The sequence below is a fragment of the Falco biarmicus genome, chromosome 7 (assembly GCF_023638135.1).
Source record: "Falco biarmicus isolate bFalBia1 chromosome 7, bFalBia1.pri, whole genome shotgun sequence".
Classification (NCBI taxonomy): domain Eukaryota; kingdom Metazoa; phylum Chordata; class Aves; order Falconiformes; family Falconidae; genus Falco; species Falco biarmicus.
This window is the reverse complement of record NC_079294.1, coordinates 18,720,425-18,737,960: the sequence shown is the minus strand read 5'-3', so window position 1 is coordinate 18,737,960 and position 17,536 is coordinate 18,720,425. Positions and strand designations below refer to the sequence as shown.

The window sequence follows — 17,536 nt, the reverse complement described above, 5'->3', positions numbered from 1 at the left end:
TTATTCAGTGAATATTTGTATGAAGAGATAATTGGGCTAAAGAGACTATGAAACGTGTTCTATTTAAATCAATTGATTTAGCTTTAAAATATATTAAAATGGTAGGAAAGCACAGTGGTTTAGATCTGCTATTCTTTCATAATAAAATTTAGACAATAAAAAATACTAGAGGCTTATTATGAACATTACCAAAGACAGTGTATGAGGTTTACTTGAATGCATTATTTTTAGCTACTCTGTATTGGAAGGCCAAGTCATATTTGTAAGTAACATAAAAACTATTCACATGAAGAAAAGTGGTGGGGTTTTTTTGTGTTGGAAGGAACTCAGAGTCATTGCAAGACATTTGATTAGTATTCATGGCATAAAAGGAAGTTATTTTCAGGGTAAAGGAATTTGTGAAAAGATAATTGGTTAGACCAACATTCTCATTAACCTAATTTGCATTAAATGTGCTACTGTGAATTGTAGTTATTGCTTTTCCATTTGAAAGGCATGCTTTGTTAACTTATTTAAAGAGCCTAGTTAAACTAGAGTTTAAGTCATACCCTTTAATTCAGCAACACAATATCAAACTGAGAATTTATTATTACCAGCTTTGTGAGTGTGGAGAATCATAAACCAGTCCTTATCCCAGTGGATTTTTCTGATGAAGTAGGTTTGTTTAGCTGCTTTACATCTGGCCATTCCCAGATACTGAAAGCATTCGACTAATCACTTAGTTTAATCAATGGAGAGGAAGGCACCTTTGTCAGCAGTGAGTCAACTGTGAGTGCTCAAGTTAAGTATTAGTATCTGCACGTAGTTACATAAAGACAGGATCTTATTTTTCCATACTGCTGAGCACACGTAGCTGTCATGGAACCTGGTGTTTGTGAATTATATGAACTAAACATGTGTAAAATTAACCGTCGTCTTAGATATCTAAATGTTAATTTCAATGCTTAATTTTAATTATTTGCGCCTGTACCGGTGTCACATTGGTTTTTAAAACAGTAATATCTGGAGGTACTGAATGTAAACCGGAGCCGAGCTGATCAGGCAGGGTTGTGTGTCAGCCCGGTAATGCTGAATGATGTTGGATAAACCCAATGAAAACAGGGAGATGCAGAATCAAGCTGGACATGGCAATGGTCATAAATATCTATGTAAATACTCAGCTGAGAAGGTGACTTTCTTGCTGGCATGGTTTTCAAGATGATGATGAAGGACATGCCGGGTACACAGCGTGATTGGTCTATGAGTATACACTAATGAGTACACATGTGAGCATACTTGAAATGTAACGAATTAGAAATACAATTTAGATACTTTTTTTTTTTTAGGAGGGAAAAAAAAAGCCACAGGCAATAAATTTTACATTCCATCTGGGAGATGGTTAGGTTTCCCTTTTTTTTTATTGTTTGGCAAAGAAATATGCCAATTACTATGCCATTTTGTTGTCTATTCATTCTGTTTGCAAAACAGAAGCTGGCTGATGGTTGCACTATTGAGTAAAATTGCTGAAAGGCTGAACTCCCCTATGGTTTGGGACAGGCAGATAGCAGAAAAGAAGCCAGTTTTGGGGTCAGTACATTATATGTTTGGATTTTGTATACAGGATTAAGGTCTTGGTTTGGGAATTGTCAGAGGTATGAATGGCAGTTAGGATATTGAGAGCCAAATGCAAATTAGATGCTCCGTTGTTTGTAATGCCATTGAAAACTTCCTGTAGCGCATTCATTCGCTATTAGAGGTTGGGAAAGAATAAGCCGCTGCTTCTCAACTAAGTGCTGGACTAAATACTAGTGACTTAAAGGTTATCTGCAATTCTCAGGATCAAATTTCATCTCCTTCACTCAATAATTCAACAGGTTTGGGTTTTTTCCAATAGAGCTCCTGAAACAGCTATTTGTTGTCACACTGCATGGTCTAAGAAGGTCCCACGCTCTGCATTAGCAGCATCTTTGCTTTCCGTTACTATAGACCTTTGGCCATCGTCTTGCAGCCCTAATCTTTCACGTCTCCTCTGTCACAGACCTTATAGATTTTTCTGAGTTCCTGGAATTCTTGTGGGTTTTTTGCAGTGAATAAATTTATAGGACTGTCTTTTCAGAATGCAGCATGGCACTGCAATAGAAATATTGCATCTAAACCAAAATAATAACCCAAGCCCCCTGTAATAAGAGGAAGCTCCTACTGTCTTGGAGGAGTGTGGTAGAGGGTTAGAAGATCCTATATCTAAGGTTACGTATATAGCTTAATTAGCCCTATTTAAGGTTGGTTTTTTTTTTTTAAATTCAGGCCCTTATGCATATGAATTAAAGTCTGGGGTTCAGTGCCTTTTTTTGATGGCATACTAAAGTAGGGACTAGTTCAAAAGAGACGGTTTGGAGGATTTAGCTACCAGACAAGAAGTCATCTTTACTTGGCCTGTACAAACTGATTTTTAAGACATTTATAATCCATGTTAAGAGAGACTCACGTGTTGATAAAAGAAGGTCTCTCAACAGCACTTTCAAAGCTGTTCATTAAAAAAATGCACTCAGTGAATACTGTACATATTCCTAGTATGTTGTCCAAATCAGACTTTTCAACGAAAATCTTGCTTGTTGATATGGCACCTAGCACCTCCTTATTCGGTTTTGATTTTGTTGTGTCTTGAGATTAAAAAAATCTTTCTATAGAACTTTGTCTTTAAAAATTTGATGTTGTGAATGCAAGCAGGATTAAAATAAAATGCAAATTTGTCGAAGATGTGATGTTTATTGATTGAATTTACTCTGTAGGGTTGGGAACTTTGGAGAGAGCTTGTTATTTTTCTAAAAATGTATTTTTTTTTCTTTCTTTTCTGTAGGAGATTCCTTTTCACAGTTCCGACTTGCTGATGAGAAAGAATGGGATAGAGAAAGCATATGCCATGAGCAGGTAACAGAATTACCATTTGAATGAGCTTGTGTGGATTATTGCCTGGCACAGAATGCCTTGGCAGTTGTGCTTTCAGCAACAAATTGTTTAAGACAATAATAACACTCTTTATTCTGTATATTTTTATTAATTTGTCCCTGGTGCTGGAGGCTTTTTCCTCCCCCCTCCCCCCAGTTAGACTAATCAAAGCAGCAGGCTAGGTTTTTAAGGAACTTTGGAAGAAAAGAACAAGGAAATCCATCCATTGAAGGCCAAATATGGGACTGTCACTTTGCTTTACTGACTTATCAAGTCAGCCTTTCTTTTTCAGCTGCATTCAAGTATTCAAGAGAAAATAGTTTGGCTAGTTTTGTTATAGTCCTTTTACTAAACTGCTTTGTAGGTTTGTAAATTAAAACTGTGAATTCCTGTATTGTGTTAGATTGTTCTTTATGTTCCTTGAATGTGTGGAACAGGGGACTGTAATAGACTAAAGTCATTAATAGTTTACATTTTTTTTTTTTTTTTAATACAAGTGTACTGTGTGTTGAATTATATTTCAGCTATCTGTGTTTTCTGTTGACTGCCAGTCTCTGGCCCAGGCCCTTCAGGAATTGCCTCTACATCTGAGGCTGAATGTAGCTGCTGAACTGGTGCAGGTAATGCTGAGAGTTTTCACAAGAAAATGCATATATCGTAAGTGAAACAATTATGCCAGAATGATTGCTGTAAACTTGGTCTTCAAACGTAAGTAAAATGTATTTTATAAGTAAATACATTTCTTGAGCCTGGCATGTCAAATGGCGTGTAATGCAGGATACCCCTCTATCAGACTTCTTATGCTTTATTGACTTAAAACAAAATGCTTTGATGTGCAGCACAGTAGATTTGAAGCAGGTATCGGAATGTTTGACATGGAATGCTTGCACTCGTTTTGTACTTGCTTCTCTTGTTAGCAGCTGTTAAAAGCTTGCACCAAATTTTTGAAAGTGCTTTCACATTATTTTCTGTGAATTATTTTAATTGTGATTTGCTCTTCTACATAGCTATTATCAACATGCGTGCTTATTCCATGAATCAAACTTAATCTGTGTTAGAACAAGTAGAACTGTCAGTCAAACAGGTGAAGAAAATGTCATGCTCTGGTGGAAAAAAAAAGCAACAATAATAGGAAAAAATGTTTCTTCAGACTGTGAAAAATAAAATATTCATGTAAGGGCAAAAGAATGAATGAGATAAATATAAAACCAAAATTCTTATCAAAAAATCCATCTGCTCAAGCAAGGAAAAAAAAATGACCCTTCAGAAAAAATTTTACTTCTGTTTGGAGATGCGTGAAGTGCTTCTGTGACAGACAGAAATGTGCTCTTTCTTAAGGGAGCTCAAATACGTCTGCAGATGTGGTGTCTAAGGAAATCTGCACATAAATGTTACTTTCAAATACAATTTTCTTTTTAAGAGTTCTAGTCACAATCTTTAATTTTTATCAGGGTTATAAAGCGTGTGTTAAGACATTTAATCTTTGCCTTTCCATTCTGACCAGTGATGCGGCCATCAGATACACTGCAGTGTTATTAATGCCAGGGCTTCCTGGTAAAAACAGAATCTGTGTTTCATGATTATATAATGAATTGTCATTTCTTGCTCCACTATTTGATAATGTTTTGTAATTTGATTTAATTTTTCAAAATACACAGCTATATACTATGACTTTTGCTAAATGATTTTCAGCAACCTGTTAGTATGGTTTGTTTTTAGGACTGGAATTTTGAAGGGGAGGCCTAACATGGGATAACGTTTCTAGCCAAATTCAGTCATGCCAAAATTCAGAGTATTGATGGGATTTAATTACAGAAGAATTAAAGAAAAATAACTCTCCAGGAATTATTTGTGAAACAATGGATTGTTGGAAACATTGAAACAATGGAAACTTGCTGATTTAGCATACAATCTCATACTCTGGAATAAGGGATAAAAGGAGTTTGTATTTTGTAGCTGCTTCTCTAAAGGTATCACCAAGATAACTTCAGTACACTTTTACTTCTGAATTAAATTCTACTGAAATTCACTGTCCCTTCTTAAGTGATCAAATGTAGGAAGCTTGAATTACAGTCCAAATTAGATGGAATAGCAAAAGTTGAGTTAATCGTCAGAAAGACTCAGGTTCTGTTTTGTACTCTTAGGCATCAACACCTGCAGAGCTCCCACAGATGAGATCTAAAATTATTGAAGACAGCAAGAGGAGAGAGCTGCTGTTCCGACAGTCTCCGGCTCAGAGTGAGAGAGTGCTGGTCTCCCATCCCACTGGTGGTTCTGTTGCTCCATCAGAGTCTGGAAGTAGAAATGGTCCTAGGGCAAGTGCGGCAGAACCATTTCAGAGAGCCCATCCACTGTCAAAGCAAGTGACTGACCATTTGGATGAAGAACTAGATTTTCTCCTAAATCTAGATGCTCCCGTTGGTACAGAAAACAGACCTGCGTCTGGGGCGTTATCCTACAGCATATCGACTGAGAAAGACTTGAAAATGGATTGTAAGGAAAAAGGTAAGATTTCTTTTCTCCCCAGCATGCCCTTATTTAATTTCCTTTTACTCTGTTTTGGTGATGCTTTTGAGTTCTCTTTTAGCCAGTCAACAGTACTGCTGTCATCGTCTCTGTCATACTGCATTTTGTTTATCTGGGGCTGTGTTATGACCCATTTTTTTCCTTTTCAGTTTTAACTCCACACTGAACTACAGTTTCACCATTGTTAGTTCATTTTAAGAATTAAGAGAAATTCTTCTGTGGAACAGAATTTGTCTTGCAATACAGCAAAATTTTAAACAAAATATTAATGTACTGCTAGAGAATTTTAGTGAGAAGAAGGTAAAACAAACTTTTCATGTAGCGTTATCAGCCCTTCGATCAATGTGCTAACAGTGTACAGAAGAACTGTCAGCTCATTCTGGTGACTTGTTATTTTCGAACTTCACTAGCATTGATTTTAAAAAATTAAATTTAGTATGGAAACAAAACATTTCATTCAAAATTTTTTGTATTTTAGAAAAATTGGCAAACCTTTCATTTTGTTTGCATTCCTGGAAGTTATACTGCTGGCTGTTAGTTTTGATGGAGATTGTTTGCTACTCCTTCCCAGTCCACAGTGCTGTAAAAGTTTTTAACATCTCTGATTTTTTTGTGTATGATTTTCTTGCTATCATATGTTCAACCATCTTGGACTTAATTTTTATAAGACGTTACCACAAGTGATACGGTAAGCCTTGTTACTGAAGGCAATCCTGAAATGCTCTTTCATTTCGTGGTATGTCATGCTTTTCACTCCAAAGAACAGTGTAAATCCCTTAAGAAAACAGTGCCATCAGAACATGGAATCTTAACGTGTTGTAATAATTGTGCAGGGTGATCTGCTGTTGTGGCCTCCTGCTCCTCCTACATTAAAGCAAACTCTGCAGCAGACAGGATTGCAGGAGGGAGTTCACTTACTGTTGGATCAGGCCCTGGCCTCCTTGAATCAGGAGGAAGCCATGCTGCCCTAGTTGAGTTTATTAAGCAGCCTCTTTTGTTGTTTTTTCCCCCCCTCCAAATGTTGCTACTATTTTTGGAATACGACTTGCTATTCTTTAAGAAAGAAAGATTTTGGTTAAATAGTCATTTGTGCATTAAAAAGCAAAATGATCAACAAAGAGCTGGTACGGAATTGTTTCCAGATTTTCAAATCTGTTCTTTTCACTTTTCTAGACCCTTTAAAACTAGATATGCCTGAAGAGAAGAGTACAGCATCACAGCAAATTCAAAGTACTTCTAAAACTCTGACTGAGGAAGAGCTGGAAGAATGGCTGGACAGCATGATTTCCTGAAGCTCACATTTACTTAATGTTTGCTATATTCACTTATTCACATAAGTAGCAAGTTGAATCTTAACCTTTACCTGTTTCACTTTGCTCAGTATGCCAAATGCCTGGTTTCCTTTGCTGGCACCTAAAATTCTGTGCAACCAAAATTCATTTAGATGTGATTGAAAATTGTCTAAGAGTAATATTCTTAAAAAGGTCTAAAATTTGTGATGAAATTAGGATTTTCTTTGCTAAAGATACAGGCTACAGCACACTAAGACAACAGTTATTTCAGCTTGTACTTGCTCTGTGTAGTCTTAAAATAAAGCTGTGGATGACCAATGAATACATGTGGTTTTAGTCCCTCTTTTGTCATGCTACATCTCCATATTGTAGAAAGACGACGGCAAAGGTAATATTGGTTTGTAACACTTTATTGCAGTGGGGTACTTTTTATTACAAGAAGGAAAAAAAAAAAGCATAGTCCTAGCAGTTTCTAATTGCAGGTGACCATAGAGCATTTTTATATTTTGGCCTAAGATTTAAATTGTATTCATTTTGATACAGTGTATGTCTTTGAACAGCAGTGTCTAATGAGCTGTTACTGAAGGTAGTATATAAACCAATTTCAAGTGCCATTTCATACAGAAAGACAGAAAAGCAATACAGTTAATGGATCTGTTCATCTAGAACACTAACATAAATAAAAAGTTTGCATAGCTATGTCTACAGAGGTTTTAAGGCACTTAATGTTTCAAGGTTGACGAAGTGTTCGAAAATGTTTTCTTTTTAACTGCTTAAAGCTTTTCAAGCTGTATTGTAATACATTCACTAGCAAATACTGGGGGTGGGGAATCGGACAGCAGTTAAAAGTATTTTTTCTGAGGCTTGGCCTCTGATGTTCAAGTTCTTAAATGTCAAATGCTGTGCAATTAAGACACCTTTTAGCCCTTTCAACTGTACTGCCAAACACTAGGTTAATGATGTAGTTAAGAAGTTGTTATAATCTCAGACCATATTTGAACTGGAAGGCTTAAATTAATCTGTCGTAGTTTTTTCTAATAAAAATTCCAACAAAAGACCTCTTTCATATGTGGTAGGTACAAAAAGCCTATGAAATAGTGTCAAATATTATGTATGTCTTGGAGTTTAAAGACATATAGAGCAAATATAAGCTGTGAAATTACATCGTGGAAAAAAAAAAGGTTTTTTGTATACTGGATTTTAACAGTTCATGAATAATTAATTTCTTTTGAGATATCAGCCAAGTTGATCCTCATACTGTTTCCGGAAGCAGTCCCCTGCAGGGAAAAAATCCCAGCATCTTTCTTGGTACATCTTCCACACAAACGATTCCTGAAAATGAGAAAGAGCATTTATTTTAACAGACACCTTGCAGTTAGTTCTCTATATAAACTTTTAACAATAGCCAGGCACTGGGCCTATTACCATGGAGTAGAACTGTGAAGACCTTGAAACTCAACAAGAACATCTGTAAAAGTATCGTTCTGCACTTTTCTTGATTCAGTACTACCGGAATTTAAGCCGTATTATAAAAAAAAAAGTGTAAGTGTAAATTGATCAGTCTAGCTGATCAGAGCAAACCTGTGTATATATAATGTGTTTTAGTTTGCATGGAAAGCACGGAAGTGTAAGGTACTTTTGTAGTGTTTGCATAACAGCTGCTTGAGATATTATTAAATCCTATTTATTTTCTAATCTATTTACATTTAGGGCCTAACCACACTAAACATATATATATATATATATATATATATATATATATATATATATATGGGTTTGGACTATAAATATAGTAGCTTAACTGTTTAATCTTCTGGGAATAAACTACAGCTCGTCTATTTCAGGGTTTAATTTCAGAGATAAGATGACTAGTAACTGACTTCTGATAGCATTCCGTGCTGGGTAGGGTAGCACACTGCTGCAGCCCACCTCCTCCCTTTTTTCTAACCCTTCCTTTCACTTGCAGAAGACTCTCAGGGAGGGTGGCATCATATCTTCTCCTTGGTGGTACATCAGTTCCACCTGGTGGTACACAGCTACAAGGCTGGAGAAGATGAAAACATTGAAAAATTATCTTAAGAAAAAAAAAACTTTTATTTTCTACTCACCTGGCCAGTATGCTCAGTTTCATCCTTGTTAATGAGATACATTAAAAAGAACCTGAAAAAAGCACATGAAGCAGGTATTAATGCAGAAAACTTAACATGTCTGCCTAACCTTTCCTAGGCTGGGACATGTGAGGGAGATTATGCCAGCCAGCAAAGTAATGACATTGCTAGGCATCTAAAGTGCTTATGTTAAAGGAGAAAATTCTGCCCTCCAGCACATCTCTCACGGAAGTGCTAACATATAAAATCTGTAAAGGTGGAGAAATGTGCTTTAGCATTTTCTTCATTTCAGTGCTAGGAGCAATACCCAAATTAGGTATGTGTCACCTCCTATACACGTATGCTCCAGCGTCTCACCTTGGTAGAAGTTACCATGGCTATGATACAAGAAGTTAAAAGCGTGGCCTTCCAAACACTCATGCCATACAGCTCCTAGGCTGAGCCTATCTATCTCAGAGAGGTGTGCTCACTCAAATGTAAAGAGCTTGAACTAATTAGGAAGGCTGTAGAGTACTAACAACTGTCTGTATGTCACACAGCTCTTGGTTAGCCACTTCTGATGCAGTGCATTTGGAATTAAACTTGGTATGTGCTCTCACGGTAAAGAAAGTAATATCTACTGACTTTGGTTAGATTGTTCACTATATGTTCTAATATTAAGGAAAGGGCCATTTTCAATTTACTGTGAATGACAGGTCCCCATATACCAGGTAAGCAGTTCAATATAGTAAGAAAATCTTGGATGTTAATGGAAATTTGCCTCACAAAGAAACGTGCATTGATTTTTGCAGTGTCACTTGCTATGCAAGGAATAATGCAGCCTCTGTTCCAGGAGGCACTACTCTTTAAATTTAAAAAAAAAAAAAGTCCAGATGCAGTATTCCAAAGCCAGACCTCTGTAATATACCACCAGTTTGGCTCCTTTGGTTCTGTTGGCACAATGCTTATATAATTATCATTGTTATATGAGTAACTAATGCCACCAAATTAACTTTTTAAATATTCTCTTTGATCACTGCCTTGGGAGTCTGAACAATAGTCTAAACACATACAACTCCCAATTGCTTTGAGGTTTCAGAAAGATGCGCTATCACTAAAGAACTATAGGATCAGACTTGTACATTATTCATTGTAGCTTATCTTTCAGGAATCTTCCAGAAATGCCTTGTTGGCTGGTTGGAGTTTTTTTGTTTTGGGTTTTCTTTTTTCAAATTGAGGGTAATTTTCCATGGTCTCATCAATGTTAACAAGCTCCCAGAAGTCATAATCAAAACTTCCAAACTAAACCAACTTATTAAACTGTTGTTCCCTGTCATTCCACATATGTGAGTTTTCTTCCAGAGGAATAAGGAGTCAGTGTGCCTCCAGGTCTCATTCCACTAAGGCAGCTCATGTGTAAGGTAAGTACTTTAAAAATAACCAGCAGTGTGGACTAGAGGAGGGGAGACCAGAAAGGAAATTAAATATTATAATCCTAAGATAGAATTCTGTAGAACTATCAGCAATGTGTGCACCTAAATTACTCTAGTGCTGAAAGTCTCTCTATTGTAGTTCCAGTAGTAAAATATACTTACAGATAGTTTGCCAAGTTGTGTTCTTGCAAAGTATGTGTTTCAAAGCCATGTGGGGTTGTGTCAAAATAGTCATTGCCAATTCCACAAATAAAACATTTGGTCTGGAAACACAAGTTACAAACAAGCTCAAAGACACTATTGTAACTGGTAACAATCTAGATGAATAAGTAATGAAAAATGTAGTGTGCTTACTCATACCTCCATATCTTCTCTCACTTGTTCTTGCTGGTCTCTTAATTCACCAAAAGCATCAATAATCAGACCTATTCCAAACGGAAAAGCAGCAACACTTTAGTACTAAGCAGTAAGTAATGTCTGTCAGACATCCTCCACTGTCTTTGGAGTTTAGCGTACTTGGGTCTAGGTTGAACAATTCAAGTTACAATCTGTCTATTTCCAGACATCTAACATTTGTTTACACTGCACTCCTAGCAATAAGAATTTCTCTTACACAGAAGTACAATCTTGAGAGCGGGGAAAGGGTTTTCCATACTTATGGTCAAGTCAAGCTTCAATAATCTCATTTCTTTTATTCCCGGGAAAGAATTTAATTTTCATTTTTCATCTGGTGGAATTCTGGTATCCCAGCTTTTGCTCAACAAGATGATGCTGCTCCCACAGCCCCTCAGACAGTTTGTGATGCTGCTTCACATTTGAAGCATTATTCCTTCACTTCCAACATACTGAAATAGAGTTGGATCATTTGGGAACTGTGACATTCATAACTTTTTCCTCAGTATTAGATTTTTTGCTTTGCTACCAGACTGCTTTAAAAAGGTGTTTTTTCCTAACAGCCTCAGGTCAGTTCATATCATGTGTCGAATACTGACAGTCCTTGAAGAGGGGTCTCCTTCTTTGTAATCACAACTGCAAACTAATTAAAACTGCAAATCCTCTTCTAAAGAAAGGAGGAAATGGGTGTCTGGCCACGGCGACATTCTCTGTTTCCCCTTTCCAAGGGGAAGAGTCTCCATTCCCCAGCCAGCTGTGGTGGTTCCAGACTAAATGTGTAAAGAGCGTCTACAGCAAGGCTTTCCATGTTTAAATGTTCATTATAGGAAGAACAGTGATCCTGCACAAGCTGCATCATTGCTGGACAATTGTCAAAGTCTTATGAACACTGCAACCTAGGTAAGTTATGTTTCCTGTGCTTTGTCTTTGCGTAGTACTTGAGACAATACATTGTTTATGAATTAAGTATAAAATTATTACTTTCAGAATTGATTATTTTATCAGCTCAGAAGGAAGTCTTTACAGCAATACTGCTAAATTCACCTCAAACACAAGTATGGTTTAAATACATTGCAGAACATAGGTAAACTAAATTCTAGAAGTCTCTACTAAGGTAAGTGATGGTACCTTGAATAATGGCCAGTAGGATAACAATGACAAAGAAGAAAAATGTGATGTCAAAGACAATTCTGTACATTTCATAAGGGTCTCCAGCAGGATCCTCAATTTCATCTCCAATGCCACCACCAGCTCTTACACCCACATACATGTGGAACAGGTAACACTAAAAAAAAGAGGAAAAATTCAGATATATTTACCATGAATGATTCTGTCTTTATTTTGTTTTATGTGATTCTGCTCTGCTAATTCTCTTCACAAGTTATAGTGACACAGAGCACATAATGTCATTCCTCATATATCACACACACTGCACCAAAAATCTGCTATTGTCTTAAATAACATGATTACGTCTTCAAGTACACTTACAGATGGGGAGTCAGCATCAGCTGTTACCCTCCCCCCACTCCCTAGGTCTTGTAGACTAAGACCATTTGGGGGGCATTCTTATTGTATTTATTACTGTACAACTGTATTCTACCCCTTATATGAATTCCTAAGGTTCTAGCTTGCTCTTAGTAAGCAGAGGATGAAAATCCTTGTAAAACAGTTTAGATACATTGGCAAATATTGCCATAAAATAATTAGTGACATATTCACAGTGGGTAGATCTATCTGTGTTTAGGTGGTTTCTGGATAGTTTCATCTTGCACTACTAGATGTCTGGTTTAGTATACTGTAAATTATTTATGATCTGGGAAACAGCCTGCATTCAATGCATAAGAGATCACTTTACAAAAATGTTGCTGTGTGTCATAGTTTTTGAATGTACAAGTCTTCATGGAAAAATCTTCAAAAATCTGGATATTTAAGTTATGTAAGTATATTTGAAAGGAATCTTCTGCTGGAGCAATATACTACTGATGTTTCTGTATGAATCAGCTACAAAATTTGGTAAACCACCTTCAGGCACACAATGTGGGTTAAAAATAACAGAAATCTCTAAGCCGAGCCATTGTTTTAAAGTATTGCAGCAAATGATACACCACAGTATTTTGGAGAAAAATCCAGACTATATTCCTATACTGGCGTGTGTTGTCTATCTACTGTTGAGTTTAGACCACTGGAGAATGCAGAGGGAATTTCAAGACCATTCCCATTTTTAAAATGACATATAGCAACAAGACAACAGCCATGGATTTAACAAAAATCCATCCCTCCTTGCTTATCATTTTATCTCAAGTATTCATTTAAAAATTCAGGATGAAATTTGAAGCATGCTAATGATGTTTTATTTACCGTCATCATGTCATCACATTTCATGTCTGGTTCATCTTCATCTTCACTTTTGTTGTAGAATTTGCGGAAGAAGTTGAACGCCACAACAGTGTAAAGATAAACTACTACAGCAAGGAGTCCTACAGTAAGCACAAGCTGTGTATGGAGACAACAACATGAAAGTAGGTTTCAATTTCATTCTGTCAGAAGAGATACGCTGTAGCTCAATGCATAGCCTTAAGTGTTGAAAAATGTATCTTATTGTACATTTTCTAACAACGAAACTACAGGTAGCAGTTATGATAGCTTTGAAGTCTCCCTATTGCTCGGATCAGCATAGAGGTGTTACTTTATCCTGCTGTCATATGAAAATCAAGGGAAAAACAGTACAAAGAAAATGAAGTTGTTTCCATCCTTATGAGCTATGTGCATACAAACTATATATCACTGAAACGATGTTTCCACTATTTAATTTAAAATTTAAACTCTAGTAACTTGAAAAACTGGATATACAGTGAAAATTAAATGATAAAAATAAACACCTTTAGTTAATTTGATAAATAATTTCAGCTCACACTTACTATGACTTAGCATAGTCTGTTTTCTGTTATAAAGCTGGTTAGCAAAGCCATCGATAAAGTAAATAGAAAATTTTTTAGATAACCTAAGAGTAGGTTATTTCCAAGTCCTGCTTTTAAGGAAATAAAATCCTTAGGTGAAAAAGTTTAGCAGTTAATGAGACTAGATTATATTGTTTGTTGGAGTTGACATTAGAAGATGCAGCCCTGGAGAGGAGTTACTGAAGGCTACATATTTTTATAAGCGCAACAATTGGTATTACTCTTTTTAAAAGAAATGTAAGAGTATTGAACAATGAGCTGATTGTCAATTTATCACTTTCTGCAGATCTGTAAGGATGCTTGCAAGGTGAACGTTTCAACTGAAAAATCTGCAGCTGTTTTTCAGTGTTCCTGTCTACTAGCAAGAAAAGCAACAGGATTAGAAAAACTAATTTTCACTTTTTATGAATGTATGCTAAAAGCTGCAGTCTTGAGTTAAAACAGTCTTGTCAATTATGCTCAGTTTTAAGTATTAAATTTAGAAATGTATCAGTCATTACATTTAAATTAATATGAATTTGGTCATCCTGGAGGAAAATAAAGGGGGTGGAAAGAGAGATTTCATTTGTTTGTGCAATGATACTGAAAACATTGTCATATGTACTATTTTAGAAACTTCCTTTCCTGATAAGGGAAGAAACTTCCATTGGTGGATTTCTGCTGAAAGAAAGGATTAAGCAAACACAAAGGATCTTTCAGAGTTAAGCTAGGGGGATAATCTTATGCCTTTTCTGAAACGTGGTTTAAAGCGTGTAAGAGTGGGCTTAGAATGTGTGTTACTACATTTAAGAAGTAATGGAATGTGTATGTTTGAAATTAAAAGTTCACTTAGATTTCTTATATGTAAGTTAAAAAGCTTGCTAGTGAAAAGCTTGGTTTTCTTGGTATACTAGCTAGGAACACAGAGCCTTTATAGAGATCAGAGAATTATTCCCTGCATAAGTTTCAAAAATTAGTTTTGGAAGTAGATTTTATTAATCTGATCACTGTATGAAAAGATGACACATAAATATATTCCACAGTGCAGAATGCCCCCACCTGTAAGCATGTTCTTAATAAGCCCATTTTTACAAAGTAAGTATTGAAATCTCAGTGCCCAGATCATCATTACTGCTGTTGCTAAGGAAAGATTGTGAATTCTTATTAGTTATCACCAATCAGTTCATCATTGAGCATAGAGAAGGAGCTGGTTAGGTCATAATTCATACTTCTGTATTTTTCTAGAATTAAGTATTTTTCTGTTGTGTGCAAAATATTTAGCTATTGGCACTCTGTGCATATAGATTATTAGCATTTCATAGGATTTAACATGTCATAAATGTGCTTTAGAGTAACCAATGGGATCTATTCTTTAATCCAATCACGATCAAAACTGATTGCATTTCAATATGTTCTAGGCACCAAAAGATTTTTTCCCAGTACTGCTACAAAACACATTAATTTTCAAAGCTTTGCATGTAGCACTAACCTGTTTGCCGTTGTGAGTGACTGAAGACAAAATGGTTCTCAATGTCTTGAAACCCATAGCGATATCCAGCAGATGAGCAGCAAAGAAGAAGTTGTTGTAGTGCCCAAGGATAGACATAGTTGTGTACCAAGCTAAGTATAAAAATGACTGCAGAGAAAGTGAAAAGTGGCAGAATGTTAGCAGGTGTTAATGTGCATTATTGGATCCAGAATACAGCTTTGGTTTAGTCAGGTTATGAAATAAAATATCATGATCTGATTTGAATGACAATCTGAATGTAATACATGTATTTTACATGTTCAAAAGGACTATCTTACTCTGCCTCTTATTGTCACCACTGTTCATGTGTTTATTGCTTAGTTATGCTAATGAAACCTCTATCTATCTTTACATATTTAAATGCAGCCTTTAGCATATATATTATTAACATCAAAATCCCCTACCTTAAAATTGTTTTGGTTGGGGAGCTTGTTAGACAGTACTTTAAATTTTAATACTGATTCTGGAGGAGAGAAAATGCATTGCATTACTCTTGAGACACTTTACTCTGTTTAAGTCTCAGACAACACCAACCAGGACACCCAGAAAAGCTAAGGCACACAATACAGCTTATTCTTTTAACAAGCAGTGAACCTGAAGCCACTTTGACCTGAAAACCCTTACTGAAGAACAATTGCTCAGTGTGCTTTTAGTGCACAATGAATTTATACATCTTCACTTGATTCACCTTGGCCTTCTTGTTCATTTGGGAATGCATAAGAGGATGCAAAAAGAGAATTCACAAAAAAGGAATTTTAATACAAGCGTGGTCCCTTCAAAGGAGAAGGTAAAAAACAAAAGAATTAACCAACCATATCAAACAGATGATTTGAGAATAAAAAAGGATAACTTTCTGTAGACTGTACTTGATTTCAGAAAAGGCACCTTTGGTTGAGAGATTGATTTCTACAAAATTAAATGAAGGTACCATTAACTTCCAAAATGCTGACATTGTTTTGATGGTTAGGAGGTGCATATCACCCTTTAGAATCAAAAAGAAAATTCTAACATAAATTTAAGCAATTTGCTACAGTACAAGACAGAAAAAAACCTCCTATTTTAAAATGGCTTTTGTAATGCAGTATTATTTGTGTATACTTGTTTAAAATAAAAGCAGATGCTGGAAGACATACAATCATGCTTGGAATAAATCAAAACACATTCTTCTAGGCTAACATACTCACGTTATCAGTGAAAACTACTCCAAGCTTCCAAATGTGGTACTTTGTATCAATGGAACTTAACCTAGGAAATACAGAATTTTTGAAATGCATCAATGTCAAAATTAGGTATTGAATTCTGTAAGTCTAAACAACAAACTAGGTGTGGCACTTCACATTTGTTTGCTGAAGGTGGTGATATACATTAGCTGTTTATATTTTGAGTGATGGAGATGATTCATTTTTCAGAGAGTATTCATTAACTTTGAGGACCCATGCACAGTTTCTAAACCATTGAAACTGGTGGAACAATTTCAGTAGGAGTGATACTGATATATTCCAGACTTACAAAAATGAAAACGTGCATTTAAAAGTGATAAAATGTGGAACCCAAATTGTTTGAATTAAAGAAATAGATGTCCTGGCTGGTGTACAGTGTTGCCAAAATTACCACCAGAAAAGGTAATGCCTTCTGCAAGATTCTAAATTAGCCATTAGATGGCATGCAAATGGAAATCCTTATTCTTGTGTGCCTCAGGTATCAAGGAAACCACTCTTGTAGGAGCGTAGATCATTTGGGACTTTTCCTGTCATCGTCACTGATGGATTAAGTCAGGAAATCATCTCTGAATTTTTTATAGATACCTGGCACCTAGATATTTATTATGCTTTTTCAGTCTTTTGGTTTGTAAACTAGCTCTGTTGTCTCACCTAAAGAACTTCTAAATGCTGCATTGATTATTGTTTAAAATAAGATAGTGCCTAACTGTATCACTCGACATCAACTTGATTTTTTTCTTGCTTTTGTAACACAAGTATGTTTTAGAACAAACAAAAAGCTTTTTAATTTTACTTCCACACTAGGAAGACTTCTCCATTTGAATTTTCCATATAGAAGAAAACATTACTACAACTTCAATATAGAATCTGGTTTTGTCTTTGACAGTGAAGTTATGCCAAAACATAATTTGTCTGTGAAGTTCAGAAGTCATACCATGATACAAGAGATGCCTCTTCTGGTTCGCTCTCTTCCACTGGACTAAAATCGAGGGCACTTTTGTCCAAACCCAACAGTTCTGCTATGCGCTCTGCTCCATATAAGTCTCCATACTTGTTAATAACCTGAAAATGGAAGAAGCTTTTGTTCAGAGAAAGACCTCTGTGACATTCATTCTACTTTCAGCCAGTAGTTGTCAGAAATTTAAAAAACAACAAAACCCAACCCCCCCAAAAAAGTCTTTCACTATTAACACTAC

At 35.9% G+C, this 17,536-nt stretch overlaps 2 protein-coding genes and 1 long non-coding RNA gene across 5 annotated transcripts in view; 2 read left to right on the top strand and 1 right to left on the bottom strand.

The window, feature by feature from the left end:
• The window catches only part of AVEN (apoptosis and caspase activation inhibitor), a 94,753-nt gene extending 87,300 nt beyond the window's left edge, over window positions 1–7,453 (top strand). For all 3 annotated transcript variants that reach the window (XM_056346519.1, XM_056346521.1, XM_056346520.1), the window contains exons 3-6: window positions 2,837–2,907; window positions 3,450–3,545; window positions 5,070–5,430; window positions 6,625–7,453. In XM_056346519.1, the coding sequence (XP_056202494.1) occupies window positions 2,837–2,907; window positions 3,450–3,545; window positions 5,070–5,430; window positions 6,625–6,743 (647 nt within the window). In that variant the 3' untranslated portion in view covers window positions 6,744–7,453. The remainder of the gene's footprint in view (window positions 1–2,836; window positions 2,908–3,449; window positions 3,546–5,069; window positions 5,431–6,624) is intronic.
• A 486-nt stretch (window positions 7,454–7,939) lies between these two features.
• Window positions 7,940–17,536, bottom strand: part of RYR3 (ryanodine receptor 3) — a 233,144-nt gene continuing 223,547 nt past the window's right edge. The window contains exons 96-104 of the mRNA XM_056346522.1: window positions 17,275–17,402; window positions 16,305–16,365; window positions 15,082–15,228; window positions 13,015–13,149; window positions 11,785–11,941; window positions 10,624–10,688; window positions 10,426–10,526; window positions 8,852–8,903; window positions 7,940–8,075 (exon numbers count right to left, since the gene is read on the bottom strand). Of these exons, the coding sequence (XP_056202497.1) occupies window positions 7,980–8,075; window positions 8,852–8,903; window positions 10,426–10,526; window positions 10,624–10,688; window positions 11,785–11,941; window positions 13,015–13,149; window positions 15,082–15,228; window positions 16,305–16,365; window positions 17,275–17,402 (942 nt within the window). The 3' untranslated portion in view covers window positions 7,940–7,979. The remainder of the gene's footprint in view (window positions 8,076–8,851; window positions 8,904–10,425; window positions 10,527–10,623; window positions 10,689–11,784; window positions 11,942–13,014; window positions 13,150–15,081; window positions 15,229–16,304; window positions 16,366–17,274; window positions 17,403–17,536) is intronic.
• LOC130152633 (uncharacterized) lies at window positions 10,684–14,099 on the top strand. The gene is made up of 3 exons (XR_008823050.1): window positions 10,684–11,556; window positions 13,073–13,175; window positions 13,900–14,099. It is a non-coding gene; the product is annotated as an uncharacterized LOC130152633 (long non-coding RNA).